At 40.6% G+C, this 21,276-nt stretch overlaps 1 protein-coding gene across 2 annotated transcripts; it reads right to left on the reverse strand.

Annotated features, from left to right (window-relative positions):
- Positions 1 to 1,321: 1,321 nt before the first annotated feature.
- Positions 1,322 to 21,238, reverse strand: C5H12orf4 (chromosome 5 C12orf4 homolog). 2 transcript variants are annotated; one of them, XM_058805451.1, is made up of 14 exons: positions 21,176 to 21,238; positions 19,807 to 20,001; positions 19,408 to 19,553; positions 18,147 to 18,328; positions 16,604 to 16,703; positions 16,403 to 16,524; positions 15,081 to 15,187; positions 13,330 to 13,527; positions 11,681 to 11,809; positions 10,568 to 10,636; positions 8,888 to 9,090; positions 3,878 to 3,935; positions 2,569 to 2,636; positions 1,322 to 1,569 (listed from the first exon to the last, which is right to left on the reverse strand). In XM_058805451.1, exons 2-14 carry the CDS (start codon positions 19,982 to 19,984, stop codon positions 1,477 to 1,479), a joined length of 1,653 nt encoding a protein of 550 aa, XP_058661434.1. In that variant the 5' UTR covers positions 19,985 to 20,001; positions 21,176 to 21,238; the 3' UTR covers positions 1,322 to 1,476. The 2 variants fall into 2 exon arrangements, with proteins under 2 accessions (XP_058661434.1, XP_058661435.1); XM_058805452.1 differs by lacking the exon at positions 21,176 to 21,238 and adding an exon at positions 20,802 to 21,014.
- Positions 21,239 to 21,276: the final 38 nt, after the last annotated feature.

The following is a 21,276-nucleotide window of genomic DNA, read 5'->3' on the forward strand; positions in this document are numbered from 1 at the left end:
GCTGCTGGCAGAGGAAAAGAAAGTATTTGACAGTTCAGCAAGAGATGTTTGCTGGGTCACTTACATGGCTTCCTGCAGCATGCAAGACTTGATAAAAATACTAAGCTGAGTCTGTTAATTACACAGTGACTTTACAATCATCATGAAATGGTGAATATTCCTTTGGTACTCTGTGAGAATTTTAAATTTAAATGCAGCTTCCCCAAAACAGAGCTTTTCAATATTTGCCTTTATTAAGCTAAATAACATTAAAAAAACAAACTGTGAAGACAGAAAATTATTTGGGTAGTAATTGGCTTCCAGATTCTCTAGTTTCTAGTGCAGAATTTCAGCAGTACATAGGAAGAAATTTCTGATTCAAAGTAGGGTCTGCCAGGATTCCCATGATTCCCACAGAGCAGGACTGTGGATTTGGAAATCCCACCACATGGAACCCTCACCCACAGCTGCTGTGCTGAGAGCCCAGTGCTTCTGGCAATCCCAAGAATCCCAATTCCTGACAGAATTCAGAATTCCCAGTGCTTCTGGCAATCCCAAGAATCCCAATCCCTGTGTCCATGGAAAAACTGCTTCCAGCTCCTGGCACAGCTGAGTGCCAAGATTGTCCATGATGGGGGAAAAGCAGCTCCAGGGTCCCCCTTATCCCCCATCAGTGGGATGCAGGGGGTGTCTGATTGGGTTTTTTTTGATTGGATTCAAGTTTGTCCCAAGAAATTTCATACCTGCATCTTGAGCTGTCTCCCTGGCATTTTTGATTAGTCATAAAATGTTAATGAATAAGCAGCAAATTTTATCTGTATAACAGTGTCCAGAACACTTTAGTGTTTCTATAAAGTTGTTCATATGATAAACTTTTGAATGCAAAGTCTGGAAATAAAGCAAAAAGTGTAAAAAAAGGAAGACCTAAACTTCAAAATTTCTAATTGTTGTCACAAGTATATATTAAGTTTTTAAACACTTCCACCATCTACAAAATGCAACAGGGTAAATGTTTGATTCAAGTCTTTCATTTTGCAGCAGTAAAATGAGGCAGTAATAAACTTTATTCCATGGTCACTATGACAAATTCCAAAGGTTATTGTGACGTGCTCCATATTCTTTTAAAAGTCACTAAGAAAATTCAGCAAATGTTTGTAGAAGGCAGAAGACCCCAGTCCTAGCATAAGCTCTTATTGCTAGTACCTATTTTTGAGAATCACCTATATATTTCTGTAGATTTCTTACAAGTTATAATGAATGTCTTTCAGAAAAGGTGAGAAATTTATCATCAATCCTGTGCTGAAACAAAACAAGAGGCCAAAATCAGCTGCTAACAGCCAAGAACAGACAACATTTATCTTTTATTACAACACAATTCTTGAAATTGCAACAAATGCCACTTTGGGGTCATGAGTCCATAGGAAAGAGACATCCTAGTCCAGAATTTCCTAAATCTCTTCCTCTGCCAACAGGATACAGGTTAGTGCCTCACAGAAATCAGTGCTTGGAGGTCAGAGTCAGTGTGGAGGACACTCTGAAGATCTGTGGCAGCATGTTACTCAGCTGGTAAAACATTTCCTCTGAAATTGTCTGGAAAAAAAAAAAAAAACAAGCAGGTAAGCTTTGTCTTTTTGTAGTTTGGAAGAATTAAGTCTCTCTCAATTTTGTTTCTTGGTATTTAAGAGAATCGCTGCTATTCAGAAGACAACAAAAATAATTTTCAAACTGTGTTACAATCAGACTGAATTCAGTTAAAAGACTGACCTAAAAAAACTGGGTGTATATTTATGTGACACCCACATAACCATTTCCAGTAGATTTCTTGTTCCAGGGATTGATTACTTCTGCCAAACATAAGCAGGACAGTGCTGCTTGTTATCTACAGGACTCCTGCTCTCTGCATTTCAAGACTAGCTTCAAATTTGGAATTTATTTGTGGCTTCTTCCTTGCTCAGCAGCTTTTAATTTGTCAAGAAATACATGTTACTCCTTTCCTAACATTAACTCTACTTTTACTGCTTTTTAGAACAAACCTCATGCTGGGCATCTTTGGATATCTTCCTGTTTCTGAAGATCAGCTAGAACTCCAAATTAAATAATTTCAGAATCTAAATCAGAACTAACTTCAAATACCTGGAGTAATTTCTTTTTTTTGTGAAAGCATGACTGAACTTTCTGCATTGCAGCTTTCTATGCTGTTAGACAATATGACTAATAAACAACTCAAGTTATGTAACACAAGGTTAGACCATTGGAGTAATTAACAGAAAAATATAATTAAGTAATTAACAGAAAAAAGTACCTTTTTCAAAGGTGATGCATTCACTACTTGTAAAGGTGAATTTTGTTTGAAAGTTTGAAATTTTAGCATAATCTCAGAAAATATTACTGGGTATTCAAAACTATAAACTCACCCTTACTCCTCTTACTTACTCCTTGCCTATAAAGGCAAGGAAACAAAACCAGACAGATTAAATTAAACTCACTCAAAAAAGGCAGGCAAAAGCAAAAAAATTACAACTAGATCTGCTGACATGTGACTTGTTACCAGCAGGCTCTTGGGTTGGATATGACTTTGGTTTCACCTACCTGTGGTACCAGGAATTGTACAGTCCGAGAAATTCCTCCATCCCACGAGGCCATTTCCATCATGAAACCTAAAACACCAGCAGTGACAGAGTCTGGGTAACCTGTGCAATACTTCCCAGCAGTTACAGCATGAGCAGGCAGTGAGGGAGCTTTCACACACAAGTAGGGTGGGAACTGCCTTAATTAGGGATGTCCTCAACTACCTTTAAATCAGACCTGGGCAATCTGAATGAAACGTAGAAAAATCTAATGATGAGTTCTGCAGAATACCTACACTGAGGACACAATTATCAGTCCTCCTGTGCAGCACAGTGATGCACAGAAGTGAGGGTTTCTCCAAACAGTGTGCCATGGCTTCCTTTCACTGAGAAACAGGGGTGACCTCATTGTGGCCTTGCAGTGCCTGAAGGGAGCCCACAGGAAAGATGGAGAGAGACTCTGGACAAGGGCCTGCAGTGACAGGACAAGGGGCAGTGGCTTCACACTGACAGAGAAGGTTCAGATTAGATAAGAGGAAGAAATTCTTCCCTGTGAGGGTGCTGAGGCCCTGGCACAGGGTGCCCAGAGCAGCTGTGGCTGCCCCTGGATCCCTGGCAGTGTCCAAGGCCAGGCTGGATGGGGCTCTGACCAACCTGGGATAGTGACAGGAGTCCCTGCCCTTGGCAGAGGGTTGAAATCTTTAAGGTGCCTTCCAACCCAAACAATTCTATGATTCTTTGATGATTCTATAGGGAAAAAGCTCCACACTAATTTATTGCTCAAGTAATGAACTACCAAAGGCCACAGGAATCCTCTCATGGCACGTAAAGACACTCAGAAAAACACTTGTTTAATAGAAGTGGATGGTATAGATAATATATCCATTGTGAACTACTAAAGGTCAGTTACTACAGGAAGAGGTTCCTCAAGCAGGTTGTTGAAATAAAGTGACTGGTTCAACTATTTAAGTGCAGCTCTAAAAATGCAGAAAGTAAAAACAACACTTGGAAAGAGAGAAAACCATACTGGGTCATGAGGACTATTTTTTCCTAATATCTAATCTAAACCTGCTCTCTGTCAGTGTGAAGCCACTGCCCCTTGTCCTGTCACTCCAGGCCCTTGCCCAGAGTCTCTCTCCATCTTTCCTGTGGGCTCCCTTCAGGCACTGCAAGGCCACAGTGAGGTCACCCCAAAGCCTTCTCTTCTCCAGGCTGCACAATCCCAATTCCCTCAGCCTTTCCTCCCAGCAGAGCTGCTCCAGCCCTTTAATGAGTTCATGTCCCTGCTCTGGCCTGGCTCCCCAGATCCCACTGGGGCTCCACTCCCCTACCTTTGACGCACTTGAACACGAGCTCTGCCCTCTTCAGGCACCATGGAATGGTCATCTCCTAAATGAAGAAATGAAAAACCTCAATGCCCCACAAATCTTAACAGCAAGAATAGCAGGGAAATTATTGAAAGCGATACATTTTTTTCCCTAGAACATAATTTTGAAGCAGGATTTGGGACCTAGTTTTCAGAACATTCTAGGCAGGTGTACACACCTTACAGATGACCATAAAAGCACCACCACTCCTTACTGCTAGGACAGCCAGTGTCAGAACAATATTAAACATTTTTAAACTGAGGTGTTGAATAAAAATGCTGCCAAACCCACTGGAAACTGTGCTGTTCCATTCCCCTGTGGAGCTCCAGAAAAAGTCTAATGTTCAACTGATAATTGACAGGTTCATGCTTCAGCAAATCAAAGGCAGGCTCCTGACTACATCTTAAAAGCACAATGATAACTTCTAACTGTTCTTGATTTTGTTTAATATTTCTTGGCATACCCACAACCTTCAGTAAAACCTTCTCTCTAATACTGGAACTGGAAGAAGCCCTTCCTCCTTAAGATGCATTTATGGTAAGAGTGAGAACAAACAAATCATCTGCATCTGATGAAGGAGTTTCAGATAGCAACAGCCAGCAAATCCTTACCTAAACTTAAATAGCAAAACATGACATGAAAACCACAGTGGTTTAAGATAGGGCTACAAGCCCTGGGGTAAAATTATTTAAGATTAAAGTTCATGAAACATTTTTTGGCTGTATGCTAGAAAGCAAATTACACCATGATGATGTAATTCCATCAGAGACAGAATGACTCACTGCAAACACTGCTCAGGAAGAAGAAAACAATAGCTGTTTGTTTCTGCTGTACTCTTCAACATGAAGATGAGCACTTCCTACTCTGAATACAGGAATACAGATGTGGAAACTGATTTATCATTCCAAGAAACTTTTCAAACTTAAGCTTTACAAATTTTTCACTTAAGCTTTACATTTTTTCACTAAAGCCAGTCTCTATTTTGCAATGTCAAACACACAGTGCAATCTGTTGTTATCAGAAAGCTTAATTTTAGGATTAAACAAAGTTATTTGAGAGGCAAGGTTATCTAAGAATGCTCAATGATAACACAACTGATAAACTGGATGTGTGGCTTCATTAAACAACTACTGAAAGCCAAAGTTCCTCCTCAGGTGGGAAGATCTCCGGCAATCCCCCAAAATACATTGTATGTTAAAAACTGGGTAAGTTTGAAATATATTTTCATAAATCTTTCATTATATAATCACATGCTGCTTTTAGGGTATACACCACAGTAATCAGAACAGTGATGGACAAGTTTGGATTTGTACTTTTGTTGTGGTTGCCTTTTGACTTTTTTAATTTTTAAGGATTCTGGAAGCAACACTTGGTGTTTATTATAACTCATCTGCTCCTGTGTGCTTTCTGTCACAAGTAAGTTTTATAGCTGGTTTTGATCACTGCTTTGGCTTAGTAAAAAACAAGTAACTAAGAAGAACAGTCTCTCTCAGGAGCACTTCGAGCAATCAGTGATGGGAACTGAGCCTTAAACAGACTGATCAACACAGCAGGATATGACACCATTCCTTGGACTATTTGAGAGGAACAGAGATTAAGGTTTGTGGGCATCCAGGGAGATAACAGAATGTTGCTCCATGCAAGCCAAAAGAACTGAAAATGACATAGCAGTGATTCAATTCTAATCCATCTTCATACACCAAAGTTCTCATGAATTCACCACATCACCATGAGTTTTCTCTGGTGTGGAAATGAAGAATCAGCTAAGCAACAATGCAAAATACAGAGAAGGACATCAGAAGCAAAAAAGCAAACAGCCAACCTCTTAGAGGGAGTTTTGGATAACAGCTTTCAAGAAAGTTAAAAAAAAAACACCTGGAACTTTGGGTGTTTTTCACTAGCAGAGACACTTCAACCCTTTTTAAGATGCAATCATTTTGTCCAATTAGGATTTCTTTGACTCATTAACAAAAAAAAAAAACCAAAAGAAGAGGGGGAGGAGAGACCAGCTTCACTGGTCTTTCACATATTTTTCAAAGTGAGAAAGATACAATCCTTTTGATTTTATTTTAATTTAATTTATTATAGGCTCACTACATAGGGCTGCTTAGGGCTTGGGTCTTTGCAGAACCATGCTGTAATCAAGTAAGTAAAACAGTAAAGTCCACATACATCATGTGGAAAAATATTTCAAACTGAACTTCAGTGGGCAATTTCAGTTAGAATTAGCAAGGTGTTTAACTTGGTGCATCTGTGCAAATCCTAAACACTGGATGAGCAGATAAAAATTTAAAGCCATGAAACTCAGATGAGAAATCTGAGATCAATACACCCATCATAACCTCTCTATGGACATAAACCATGTTCATAAATATTTGTTACACAGCTTACACTTCTTTCATTTCTACTTTAAAAAAAAGTTGTCTTAATTTATGGTAATAGAGACAACTGCACTGAGGTCACTGAAGAGTCACATTTTTGTCACTGCTGCTGTGTGGACAACAGCAATGTTGAAGCTACCAAGGGAGGGTGCCAGCTCTGGCATTTTTAGCTATGCCTTGCTGTTAGAGCCACTTCATTTTCCAGTTTATAGCAGATTCCAGTGATCAGTAACACCTCACTTGGCCTGAAATCAAACTTGCCTGCTTTTGCCTTTCTCAGGTATCAAATCCAGTTTCCTTCCTTCATTTAATTTAAGAGAGATCTGTTTTGGTTGTTCTTGCCATAAGAAAAACAAAGGAAAACAGAACTCTTGATATTTTTTTTTTCATAGAAATAATGAAATCTAACAGCTTCTTTGAGATCAATACAGTCAAACTGACAGAGAGCAGGTTTAGATTGGAGGGTGGTGAGGTCCTGGCACAGGTTCCAGGAAAGCTTGGATGGAGTTTGGAGCAACCTGGGAGAGTGGAAGGTGTCCCTACTCATGGTAGGTGATGGGACAGATGAGCTTAAGGTCTCTTCCAACCCAAAGCAGTCTGTGATACCGTAATTACTTTTGTGAGGCTATAAACACCACTCATCCATCTACATTAGGAGAAAACCTTTGGAAAAAGCACAGAGAACACTGCTAATGAATGCCTGTCCCAGGGAGGCATGGAAACATCTCTGCAGCTGGGCTCCTGGTTAACCACCTCACAAAAATGTTCTTCTGTGGGTGGTAAATGCAGAGTCAGAACTGCGGCTGCCAAAGGCACCGAGTTCAGGGCAACTTTCAGAAATCTGTCATTACTCACTTCTCACTCAACAAGGAGTTACAGATTTGTGTGTTTCAAAGCAGGTCAGCCAGCTGCCAAGCACTGTAATAAGCAAGCTGCTAATGCAAGTCATACAAAGCACTTGTGCCTAAACACACAGTTACCATCCAGCTCACCTTCTGCTTACTCTGCTAAGACTTAAAATCTTAATACAAAAGGTAAATCGTTTTACCAGGATCTTTTAAGAATCCAGCACTAGACAAGACAGTTTCTTCAGTTTCACACATCTCAAGGCATGTTGAACACTTGGTCGTGGTGCTTTATTTATAGTTTAAAATACAGATATGCAAGCAGAAGCTAAAACTAGCCAGGTTTAAAGGAAACAAAAACCAGAAGAACATAATCAGGTGGCACCTTGATTAAGAAAAAGGTTGATATATTTAATAAATGTCTGAAACACAGCAACTGGGTCCCATGAGTGACCCAGGCTGCTGTCCTGCATGTTGATTACTTGTATTTGCACCCAAAGAAAGATCTCAGTACAAAAGATGAAAAATTTCATAAATAATCTAATCTGTTCCTGAAAGCCTACTTTTATGTAGGGAAACACATCCTTTAGGAGCTTCATTATTGTCTTTTTACCTTTTCATTATGATAGACCCTGATCCTGAAAAAAGGACGACTTTCACTCTGTGTTCCAGTAAATTCTATTATAAAACCTGTCACTGTTAAAGGTAATCCACTGGTGAACATTTATCTTTCTGAGTCAGCCACTTTCCACAAAGGAAAGGCAACATTGAGTCTAACAGTGAAAAATCAAAGGGTTATTTAAAATAGAAACCTCTCCAACAGACTGAAATTATTACTGATATCCTTGCATGGATGACAGAATTATCTTCTTTTTCTCATTTCTTTAGGTTTACAGCTCTTCAGGATAGGAGGCATATGGCTGTACTCCCTGCCCATCACTTCTTTCCCTGCCTTCCCACCCCTTTTCTTCCCTGTGAGCCAGGTGTGACAGAGAAAAGAGGCTGCCAATAGTTTTAAATTGCTGTGCACTGAGAAATGTTACAGCTGATTGAGAGACAAGCCCTACACCAGAGTCCCACTACAGAAGAAAATACAAAACTCAGCACAGTAAGTAAGAACACAAAGAGCATCAGCAATATGCTACCTCTTGCCCAACCAGTATTTGAGGGGACTTAGAGAGGAAACAGGGACAGAAATTAGGCAGCAAAGGAGACAGGTCAAAGTGAAGGTGAAATTTGGTTGCTCCTGTGTAGGGCTGAGGTGGTAGAAGATTTACAGAAGGTAGTGTTTAGATTTACAGAACTCTAAGCCAAGCTTTGCCAGTTCTGCTGCTTCCAAAAGTTAGTTTTAATGTTTGCAGCTAAAGATAATTAAAAGAAGGGATCTGGTATCACTACTGCATCAGCAACTCTGAAGGTGCAGTTTCTAAGCAAGAACTACCAGTTGTGTAGTCCCATCTTCTATTAATACTTGTACCACTGCAGTGAGATGGATCTAGGAAGTGAATTGTACAAAAGGAGGGGTTGGAATAAAAACTTTGAGTCATTCAGCTGGCTGAGATGTTTTTAATTGGTCTATTAAAAACATGGCTCCTTAATTTGGGTCACCATGTATATACAACTACCATGTGGTGTGGCAGAGGCCTGTGAGTGAGGAAACCATCCCATTTGGCCTAAATCAGCACAAAACACACCATTTGCAAAAATCCAAGGATATAAAACCAGCCCAAACATTTCCATTTACTTACTTCTGACATTTCATGCACTAGCAGGAGGGGAATGCTGATGGTGGTGATGTCGTGTGTGCAGCACACCTTGAGGATGTTCCTGAGCCCCATGATGGCCGGGTCTCGGGCGGTCACGTTCACAGACCTGACGTTGTCATCCACGCACAGGTGAAAGGCAACGTGGATTTCTGAGAGGTTTGAGTGCCTTGTGATGTAGAACTCTCCTGCACAATAAGGCAAAGCAGGAAGGGAAGAAATCATAGTAGTGATGTGTACTGAAATCCAATTGTTTGGAAGTGTAAGAAAGATAAAAGGCAAATACAAATATACAGCAGAGATGAGGACATACACAGGAGATCTAAAAATCTCTTGGACTGTCACTGTTTTACATCCATCCCACACTCTCTCCCCTGCTTTGATGGGTTCCACTGGCATCATGGCCACATGGTGTAATGAACCATAACAGTGCCAGCACAGGATATGATCTCTATATAGCACAAAACAGAAAAACAAACCCAGAGGAGGTGCAATACTCAAAATACACAATGCAAGCACGGAATTGCAGACAGATGTGGGAGGCGGAAAGGCCAAAAAAGGATGGGTTCAAATAGAGGATGCACAGAGCCTGTGGAAAAAGATAGTGGGTTATGTAACAACTGAGATATGGCACTGGAACACAAGGGGATCAGTGACCATTAGAATTTAAAATAATTCAGAGTAGTGGGAAGGTGAGTTACAGAGTTGCTTGAAAAAAGGAACCAAGACATCTTGTTGGGGGTATTTTTAGATTTAGTATTCATTTATCAAAGGTGAGAGGCAGTGAAATCCAGGTCTCTCCACTGGTCCTTTGCACTGGAGATCCAAAGTCTACAGTACAGTCAAGGGAAAAGCAGGTGTGCAATGCCCCCACTTTTTCAGTCAACAAATAAACATCTTCCTTCAAACCTATTCCCACTGGCCACTGAAGTTAAAATCTTTTCTTTGAACTGGAACAGCTGCAGAATGGGTCTGTACTCCTTCTGGATGACTGCAAAGCAGGCAGGAATCCCCAGCAGTGACCATCTACGAGCAGTAACACAGGCCACTGCAACAAGACACCTGGATTTATCTGGTGCAAGTTGATTTACAATACACTCCCACTAAAAATATTTATGACAGTCATGAAATCAATTTTAATAAGCCCTCACTCAACCATGGGTTGTACAGACTTAACTCCTTCCCCTGCATCTTAAATTCAACAGCAGCTTTCCTTACTAAACATCACAATATACATTGAAGATACTTCCCCTGAGAGAGGGATTTCTGAAAGTTAAAAAATCCACTCAAAACTGCTTTTCTGTACCACAGCAGTAATATACATATAGCCATTTTCAAAAATAAAATTAGCTGATAGTATTGAAGTTTTACCTTTCCTACAAGATGCTCAGAGGTTTATTTTTTTTCACCCTCAAATTCCAAAAGGAAATTTTAGGCAAAGAGAAGTGATTTGCCCCATGCCATGTGATGCAGTGGCAAAGCTGGGAATAGAAACCAGATGTCCTGACACCCAGTTCTCTGCCTCAGCCACAGGAACATCCTTCTCCTCTGATTGAGGTCAGCTTGGGTTCAGTTTATAATTTATGTTCTGACTTTAGAGCTAAAAATGTGGATGGTATAAAACAATTTGCTTCAGGAAGAGGGGGTCAATGCCACACAACTCACCTGGCAAAATGTTCGACTGGTTTCGTTCGATATTCTTTAATTTATCTTCATTCCCACTGATTTTGTTTTCTGCGCATGAACACATGGAACAAGTATTAATCATATCCTCTGTTAATTACACTTGGGCATGAAAAGGTTCATGTACTGATATCTGGCTTGAATTTTGACCATGAAGTCCTCAAAATGCAAGGGGGATGGGTAGAAGAGTTTTTGCTGTCTTCAACACATCCCAAACTGAATCCTACCTCAAATCCCTGCCTTTCTTACTTACCATCCCATGATATTTCTTCATTTGGACAACAGCAAACAGTATTCTCAGACATAACAAGAACCTTTGGAAGCTGCCCCCACAATCACATATTATCTTGCTATTGCTTTCTTTTAATTTCAACAAATTAAAACAAAATTGGTCCTAAGAGATTTACATAAATCAGCAGCATAAAACCAGCTTTCACCATTTCCCTTGAGATGCAGCAATATGCAGGTTCTCAAGGGAACTTGTTTTTCTGTGTACTCATATTTGTTCATGTTCTAGATGCATTTAGATCACATAAGTAGCTCTCTGGAGGGAAACCAAAGTTACATGATGTACAACTGCACTGCCTAAACACCATGTGGTCAGAGCATTTCCCAGCCACTTGCAAACACAAATGTAAGGAAAACCATTCCCAAAACTTTGGCCAGCACAAGAGAGCTAAATACACATTTAGTCTATTTCTTATTTGGTTTTCAGCATTCACTTTAAAATAAGGGGGGAAAGGTAATAAACTTCTTTTTCTGCAATTTTCAGAGATTTAAATGTAAGTGGCAAAAAAAGATAAAGACAGATAAAGTTTGTGCTGCTACAGGAAGTTCAGGAAAGCAGAATGGCCTGATGTACTTCCCATGCTGCTAAAATGTAACTTTTATAAGTTGATTCATTTTAAAGGAGCAGCAAAGACAACACCCGAACACCACATTCTCTGTGAATTTCACACAGTTTCTTGAGGAACCCAAACATTCCATTTTACAGATGAAATAACTGCAGAAGAGTGGCAGGGACTCTGCCCTGCCCACAAACATCCCTCTGACCACTGTTCTATTTCAAGGAGGGTAATTTTGGTTGTCACTGACCGTGGTGTCTTTTTGTCTTGCTGCTACGCTGTGCTCTAGCCTTAAGTACAACCTTCTGGACAATTTCAAGTTGTTCTTGGATTCCAGGAAAATGGAAATCCGTGCATTCTTGGCAAACAGTTGCGAAATCTAGGAAAAAAATAAGATTGAAATGCATGTCCTGAGGTGGTGCTCAGTAACCTTATGTAATTCTACTCTACTGATCAAGTAAATGCAGCTATAAAGGCAAACTCTCCAAAAGCAGATAAAGCCCTACTGGACTCCTCTTCCAAAATTTATTGAGGATTTTATTTGACAGATTGTGACATGGTCTCAATACTTTCCCCTCTACTGTGGCTACAGGATCTAGTTGGTGGCTACAAGATGCAATTTTGTGTTTAATGGCATTATTTAAATTTCTGTCTTCTCTCATTGCCTAAAATATAGCATAAAACCAGATACTCTCCTTTTGTTATTCATTTAAATACTTAAACAGTTACAGTACCTGCAAAACAAGTACAAAATAATATTGTTACAATTAAACTACTTGGAAACCATCAATAGCAACCAACAAATGCAACTGTAGGTTTTCCTGGTTCACTTCCCTCTCCTTCTTGCTACAAGCCTGATTCCAACTGTTTCCAGGAAATATCAAGCACCATTGTGCATTTTTTTTACATCATGCAAGAATAATGACAAGTAATAGTCAAAAAAAGACATTCCAAGTGTATTTGTAGCAGCTGATGTCACAGCTGAGACAGCCACCATACACAGAGTACCACCATACAATTTCCCAAGGCTTTAAGCATCAGCCCATAGAGAGTAACATCAGATCACTTCAGAGGGCTGCAAGCATCCTCCCTTCTTGCTCTTTAGCCCAGCCTTTCACACCCCTCACGTTCATGCACTGCACCTGTGTGCCCTCTGCTCCCTTTGGTGACTGGTCAGCACACCTGGCACTCCATGGCTCACTGCCTTCAATGCTGTTCCCTGTCCTGCACATCCCCTGTAACCCACTGGGGATGAGGCTCCACAGCCCCACTCCCAATTTTGGTATTAAACTTCAAGACAGAAGTGGGAGAGTCAACCAGGAATAAACAGAAGTTCCTTTGGTTCATCTTGATAGAAAACACCATCATAGTGCCCACTTACTCAAAAGACACTCACTCAAATTAATCAAACTTTCCAGGAGTAGGGAAGTCATGTTCCTACTGTTCATTTTTAACAAAATTCACAGTATAAAAAGGACATGGTATTTTTATATATTTACCTATCACTTTAAAATCTGGGCATATTTCTTTTTCATTTTTGCAAATAGGTTTCATTGTGATAATCTGGTATTGAAAGAGTTAGAAACTCCTATAATAAATTTGTCTAAATCAATATTGAGGAGTCCTCTTCAATATTGCCTGTTACTCAGACACAAAATGTAGGGAAGAGATGAGAGATAACAGCACAACACTATCCTCCATCCTCATCCATATCTCTTTTTGCATTTGTTGCCCTTTTTCCATACCATATGCAAAACATGAGTGCCCTCCACTGAATTTTAATTTTACAAAGAATATTTTTCTGTGAGAAAAGACAGCCAGATTTTATTCTAATTTATTATTTTATTCTAATTTATTATTTTACTCATTGTTGACAGTGCCTCTCATTAGAAGACTCACCTCTTTTGATTCCACTGTATGAGCTGATCCTGTTGTCCACCAGCAACACCAGGCCACAGAGGGAAGTTGAGTAGAGGGACATGGCAGTCTGAAGCCTGTGCAGCTTCACCCCACTGCGCTGATTGCGCTTGTGTTTGCAGAAATCCAACATATCAGCTCTCAGCAGCCTCAGGTTGTGCATGGTCTTCAGCTGAGCTCCTGCACAGAGCACATGTGGCCCAATCCCAGTGGAAGACTAACTTAGTGCAGTACAACATAAACTCAGGACTCAGATTGAAATAGAAGGGCACAAAGTGCTTCCCTAAAATCTGGAAGGGAGCTGTAACCAGTAACACCCAGAGGAAGTTCTCAGCCACTCATTCAGTTTGCAGTTTTACAGACACATCAGCAATTCACAAAGCAGCAATAAAGACGCGGTGTTCTCACAAAGTGAGGCTTGCCCATGCCTGAAAAGAGCCTTGTTCCCACTGCAGAATCACAGAATTATTAAGCTTGGAACAGACTTTCAAAACCAAGTCCAACCTGTGCCCAATCCCCGCCCTGTCACCAGCCCACTGAGTACCATGTCCAGGCATTCCTTGGACACTTCCAGGGATGAGGACTCCAAACCTCCCTGGGCAGACCCTTCCAACCCTATCTGTGAAGAAATTCCTCCTGAGGAGTACTGCAGGGCTGGGGATGAAATACTGATATGTGGTGGTGTATCCTTCCACCCTTCCCAGAACCACTCCACAAGCTCAGGAACTCCTGCTAGGCCTTAGCATTTGTGCAATGAGCTGGGTGCTGAGGCATCCCTGGGCCATCCCAGGAACTGCTGTGTGGCTGAAGTGGGAGCTGCTTGGAGGGGAAGAGATCATCAGTCAGCCCCTGACAGCCTGGAAACATCCCCTACCTGATCATGGCCCAAGGGGAACAGCACCACTGCTGCTGGAGCTCTGGAAACTCCAGCAATTCAACCTGAGGATGAACATTTTCCAAATGACTCAAGGCAATCATCTCACAACCCTATGGACCATGGTCCTAAGGGATGTCCTTGGAGCTTTCCTGCACCACAGCAGGCACACCAGCATCTCCCTCTGACAGACATGCCTCTCAGAGCTTGCAAATTCCCAAGTTTGTGATACTGGGAAGGATTGTTGCTGCCCATCTCTGCCTAAATCATTTTAGATTTTGTTATAATCCAGTTTTCCTCTCTGTGTTTTACCTACATAGTAATAGAGTGAACCTTGACTTTGAACCTTTTTGCTCTTTTGCAAATTTGTATCAAACTTCCTCAGTCTGATGCCTTTGCTGATGATTTTTTAAGTGACCTAAACCACTCCTGCACAACATAACATGGTGAAAACAGCTCAAGAAGACTTTACTGCACAAACAAAAATACAAATTGCAAGTATCTATTCTACTGTCAACTGATCTCAGGAAGTGAATTTCGTAAACACATTTTTCTACCACAAGTAAGAAAAGTCAAAGCATCACTTTTAGGCAATATACTTTGCTGTTGCTGTGCTTTTTCACATGAGTCACCCAACCAAAACAGACAAAAATTTACTTCTAGAATATTTTCCATTAAGATTTCCACCTATTTCAGACATTGCTTGATACAGTTTATGCTGTTCTCTTACACATGTAAAGAACAAACACAAAACAACTCCAAACTATGGATAATGCACATTGAGAGTTAAATAGTGTAAATAATACTTGCTTTGGATACATTATTAATTACCAGCTTTACTTGGGTTTACTCCACTTACCTAAATGAATAGTAAAGCTTTCTTCCAACAGCCTTTGCTCTTCATAGATTCTCCCATTTCCTTCCACAGATTCCCTCAGCTGGCTGGGCTGAACTTTAATTTCATCACTGAAATAATCAGAGAAGTACCAAAAAGTTAATCCTAATTTTGATTCAAGACCAACAACATTGGGAAAGTTATCCCAAGTTTTCTCAGCTGACCTGTGGAAACCAGGAGATCAAACCTATGAGCATGAGCTCCATTCATGAGGTTTCACCTTTGCCTTCCTGGCAGCAGAAGGAGGAAACTTCACTGTTAGATTACATTATTTAGCCCATTTGTAAAGCATTCCAAGACTAAGAATTAAAAATAAGTCACAATACCTAGTTATAACATAGTATAAGAATGCAGGAATAAAAGGAAAACAAAAAGAATTCTCTTCAACCTATTCACAGCAGCCAAAACCTTATTTATGAAGTTATTTAATAAAGCATTTCTTTTCTTCTTTCCACACAAAACGGGAAATTAAAAACCACCTTCTCAAATGTTCCACAGTGTTCAAACTCCCAGGAAACATTTCAGATATCAGTTTTAATATTTTCCCTAAATTCAACTGTCTGGTAGTGATACAACAAATACTGTTCCTAATACATGAAAGAACAGCATTCAATTTGTCACTGCATTAGTGAGAAGTTTCTGTTTTCAAAGTGCCTCACTTCCAAAGATCTCTTATAAACTTGCAAGCAATTCTACTGATTTCAAACGCCAAGCAGCAGTGTCCTAGTGATAAAGAATAAGGATCCCACCCAATTTACAAATTCTAATTTCTCTGCCATTTCCTTAAACAGAGGAAAGCTTCTCATTCAACTCTCTCCACAAGTGTTCACGCTAAAAAATTCCATTTTTAGCTGTCCAGTGGCATACATACAGAAAGAAAAAAGAGGATTGTTAATTCAAACCACTGTTACCATTTTTTTAAAGTACCATTATTCTCCAGAACATGCTTAGGTGGTAACAGAAAGCTTTGTGAAACAGTGTTAAAGACAGATATAGGAGAGGAAGGCGAAACAGGAGGAAATTCCACTCATGTTAAGCTGCACTTTAGTGCATTACAACACTTTCTGGTACAGAGATGTTGTAACATCACACAATGAAGAAACTCCTGAAATTATACATATTTCTTTATGATGGTCTATTTGCCTTTGATTATCCTAAGCAAATTATTTATAGATATTATCATATCATAATAAATAGGACTATAGTACTCTATTTAGGAGATTATGCAAACACAAATACTTTGAACTATTTCAGCTGAAATTCAGCATCACAGAGGAATTAAATACCTGACTGAGCTGTTGTTGGGATTCTTTAGGTCTTGATGAAGCTTTATCACCCACTCCTGATATTCCTGCTTCTGGATAGCAGTAGTCTGTTTTAATTCATTGGTCCATTTGTTCTCCAAATCCTGACAGGAGAGCAGTGATAGTTTGAGTGATGTGAGTGTTCTTTTTAAGGAGATTATGTGCATGGCATATTCTAGTTACCTGCTGAGACTCAAAATGCTGAGCTGCTAAGGAATTCACATCCTGGTCAGTCAGTGACTTCCCAAGCTCCTGCATCACCTTATCCATTTCAGCTCCTTGCCTGAAAGGGAAGCAAACACAGAATTCAGAAGACTGGCAGCAGAACACCTTTTGCTGTGATAAAACAACAAACTTGGTTGTTTGTTACTGACAGAATGAACAGTCACAGATTTAGCAATATAAATCCACAAAACAAACTGGCCTTAAGGGTCAGGTCAGTCAGCCCCTGTGTAAACAGAACATCATTTACCCTCATTTGGGACAGTCTCAGCTGCCACCAACATAGGGATGTGATAAATTCCAACAGAGTCAATTCACAGCTACATTACACCTGAGCTCTACAACAATACTGCTGTTTCTTCTGTATGCATGCTTGAGAAGAGACAATAGCAGCAAAAAGATTTGCTAACACCCTACTGGCAACATTGACCCTCAAACCAGAAATACATACAGTTCAGTCCATTAGTAACCATAGCATGAAGTGATTTTGCACTGTCTAGTGTGAGCTCAAACACACACAGCTCAAGAGGAATATTGCTACTCAGAATGCTAAACCAGACCTACTGGAATTACTTTGAATAATCCACACTCAACGTGTTCCCTCTTGTGGATAAAGGAGTCACTTGCAGCTTGCAGCTGTGGAAGCTTATTCCAGAACTCCAGCCTCAAACTTGTCATGGAATACATTGCTGTCGAGAGGACCATGACACACAGAGTGCCACCATGCCATTTCAGAAAGCTTCTACCCATACAGAGTAACATCACTTCAGAAATCTACAAACATCAGCTCATCTTGGCCTTCAGCCTAACCTTTGACACCCCTCACCTTACATGCACTGCACCTGTGTGCCCTCTGTTCCCTTTGGTGATCAGCACACCTGGGCACTCCATGGCTCGCTGCCTTCACTGCTGTTGCCCTGTCCTGCACATCCCCTGCAGCCATCGGGGATGAGGCTCAGCCACAGCCCCATTCCCAATTACCACACAGACTCAACACTTTCTGGAAATCAAAACTTACATTCTCTTCAGTCACTGAAAATAACAGAAGGTCACCAAAGTAATATAAGGTAGCTGACCCTAATGACATCATGGAATCATGGAATGGTTTGGGCTGGAAAGGACATGAATGCTCATTTCATGCCAACTCCTGCCATGGGCAGGGACACCTTCTGCCTGACCAGGTTGCTCAGAGCCCCATCCAACCTGGCCTTGGATACCTCTAGGGATGAGGCAACCACAGCTTCTCTGGGCAACCTGTGCCAGGGCCTCACCACACCCCAAGTAAAGAAGTTTTTCCTAATACCCAATGTAAATTTTCACTCTTTCAGTTTGAAGCCATTCCCCCTTGCTCTAAATACTCTTGTGCCAGCCAAGTGTTGTCTGACTCGGGGTTTGCACAGACAAATACCAGCTACACACATTGTCCTATGACTTTACACACCCAGTGGCATGTACCCCTATCTAATAAAAGAAAGGAAAACCTAAATAATAAAAAAAGTAATACCTTTCACGTAGCTTTTTCAGCTCCACGTCCCTTTCACTTATTAATTCTGAAATGCTAACAAAATAATTGTGTTCCAGGTTTAACAGCATTTCAGAAGCTGGAGAATGGATCAGATCATGATAAACATCTGCAAAATCTTCATCCCAGCTGGTTTCTTCAGGTTTGGCATGTTCTAATGTTGTCTAAAGAAAAGGTAAGAGATTTTAATGGATAAGATTCCTCTTAGGACATATAAAGATCCCTCATAATGGTGGGGCAAAACCATGGGGGCCCACACACAGCCTGTACCATACTTAAATTATCTTCCCTAATTTAAGCTTCCTGGCATTCTACTTTAGATTTCAATTTTCTCCTCTCCCATTCTTTATCTTTCAAAGCAACTAAAGGCAGAATCATTAAGGCTTGGACTACAGTAAGGAATTACCAATTTTCACACAACACCAGCTTGGAAAGAACAGCAATATCCACAATAATATTTGCACCTGGTGAATTTTAGATAAGGCCCAGAACACCAGCTGTGCAAACAAAAATGCTTTGCTAGTGAGGATGACTAACTGCTGATGTCACTAAGAATTCCATCAACAACACTGATTCAAGAAAAGTTATTTTTATTGAACAAAGAACAGCCCAAGAATGCCAGTTTTGCAAGCTTTTAATGGGATTTTTCACCTTTTTCTATATTTCATGAGAAGCAAATTCAATTCCTATAAACTTCTCTTTAAACACTGCAGGCTTGTCATAAATTTTTTCTTTTCACTAGGACTCCTCCAGTTCTTTTACATTCCACTATTTTTAAGATCCCATGTGAAACTGGAGACATTATTCCAACTAAAGCCTCCTAAATAATCCTTCCTAAATAATATGAACCCAAAAAATGAACTGAAAAGTCTCTCTCAACTATACACTTTCTCCTTCTAACCTTAATTACTGTTACTGAGTTTTAGGATAGGAGTGTCACTTCATTACCTCTTGCTTTAATTCTAAGCCACTATGAGCCTTGTGCCTATATTTGTTTGAGTATCAACTGTTGAATGAACAAACCACCATTTTTTGGCTCTCCATTTTCTATCTTTCTACTCTATTAAATTTAAGAAGAACTTGTAGGATGAAGACTTGATGCTCACTTTCAGAAAAAGAGAAAAAACTGCAAGAATTGCAGTGAATTTTAGTGTAATAATTAATCCTCACAACTGTGATTGCACACACACACATACTCTCACAAAGCAAGCCTTGAATACTAACTTTCCAGCCTTAATCTTACCTCTTTATAAGCTTTAGCCCAGGTATCTGCCAGCTGGTTGATGTCTACTTTTCCTGATTTCACTGCTTCCAGAGCCACTTCAGCTTCTCTGTCATAATCTTTTATGGTTTCCTCTTCTACAAATTTACTAAGAGATTGCTTCAGGTCTGTTACAAGAAGAAAATGGTCCATCAACAGAACACATCAACAATCACCCAGGAAACCTGTAAGAACAGTTTTTCACCTGAAAACCTTTTCCTTGCTAGCACTGACAGTAATTTTCTCTGATGTTCTGCTGTTTAAAAACCAATTTTGTAAACACTGTTCTAGTAAAACACTGTTCTTTTGGTTTCTTAGAGCAAGCTGTAAGATGCTTGTGGACAAGGATACATGAGATTAATTTAAGAAACCAATTCATACCATTTTCTATAAAGCAAGGCAGGTTGTGCAGAACCATCAGCCGTCCATGCAAATGACTGATATTCTCTTGCACAGGGAATTTGAGAGGCACAGTAAGCACAAAATGTTCATTTCCAGCACTGAATTCGTACACATAGTCTCTCTCTCTAGTTATAGTCTTTCCTTTATTAGGTTTCATCCTCTTGAGTTTGTTTCCTGCAACAAAAATGGAATTAACAAGAATTACATTTTCGTAAACTCATAAGTAAAAAATGGTAATGAAAAGCCATGGCTTTGCTAATAATTAACTGCCAAAAATACTTAACTCCCCAAATTTTCATAGATACTCACTTTTGACTTCCAAATACATGCATCTGGAACTGAAGCATAAATACCAGTTTCCAAAATATCAAATGCTTCTAAAATGTATTTGAGTGTGTCAATATATAAACTTGGGTAATTGCTCTTAAAAATTACACTGCAAAATTTCCTGACTTAAAAGCAGAAGCAAGGCAGATGGGAATCCTGATAAATAGAAAAATAAAGAAAACACCTAAACTTCTGTCATGGATGCCTCAAAAGCTGAAATCCTGCAGAGTGCACTGAGATTTTATTTCCTCCTTTCTGCAGGTGCAAGGCCGGGGGAGTGGGGGAGCGGATGTTTGCAACGATTTTTAGAAAGAGCTGATTTTGTCTTTCTATAACCTGCATTAAAAATAAGCCAAAAGAGATGCAAAGGGGGCTGTGTAGAGTGAAAATACAGGCTGAGATAAGCGTGCTGGTATTTTTACCCTCCACAGGGTTCCTCTGCTCATTCACATGCCTCCGTATTTAACATCCCCTACAAAGCTGGACACATTGATTCAGATGAACCCTCCCCAGTGCTAAAAACCACACCCCGAGGAAAAGAAAAAAACCAATAAAAATAAAAAATTCCACAGCAGAATTCACGGGTTTAGGGTTCGGTTGTTTGTTTTGTTTTTTTTTTGGGGGGGTGGGTTTTTTAGTGAACAAACCTATGTGCTAGACACAGACGAAACAAACCAGTTTCAAAAACATCTCAGGGCAACCAGTATTGATGCGAGGCGGTGTCCCGGCCTGTCTGGGAGCGGATTCAAAGGGAAATCCTGGGAAACACAAACCCGACCACGCTCTTCTGCTGCTCCCCGATGCAGCGAGGAGGTGGGGAGGGAGCTGTTACACAGGGAGTGTTCCGAAGAGGATCGGAAATCGCAGGCTCCAAGCCGGCAGGACACGGCCTGCGGGAGCCCCTCCGCGCCCTCCCCGCCGCGGCAGCTCCCGGTGCCCGCATTCCCTCCGCTGCAAGCGGCAGCGCCCGCGGGCACCGGGAGCCTCGCGGCCGTGCCCGGTCCGTCCCGTCCCGGCTCACCTGGCTCCGGGCGGCCAGTCGCGGGTTAACCGGGCCGCGGGGAAGGGCGAGCCGGGATGTTCCGCCTCCCCGCTCCCGTCATCGCAGCTGCGCGTCCGCAG

Source organism: Ammospiza caudacuta, chromosome 5 (assembly GCF_027887145.1).
Source record: "Ammospiza caudacuta isolate bAmmCau1 chromosome 5, bAmmCau1.pri, whole genome shotgun sequence".
Classification (NCBI taxonomy): Eukaryota; Metazoa; Chordata; class Aves; order Passeriformes; family Passerellidae; genus Ammospiza; species Ammospiza caudacuta.

What these genes read in the sequence shown, in the direction of transcription:
- C5H12orf4 (XM_058805451.1), bottom strand. Translation starts at nt 19,984, where the DNA reads ATGAAACCTAATAAAGGAAAGACTATAACTAGAGAGAGAGACTATGTG. An exon ending in GCCTTGCTTTATAGAAAATG is followed by an intron (nt 19,554 to 19,806) that starts GTATGAATTGGT and finishes TTCTTGTAACAG; the next exon opens with ACCTGAAGCAATCTCTTAGT. An exon ending in CTGAAAAAGCTACGTGAAAG is followed by an intron (nt 16,704 to 18,146) that starts GTATTACTTTTT and finishes CTTCCCTTTCAG; the next exon opens with GCAAGGAGCTGAAATGGATA.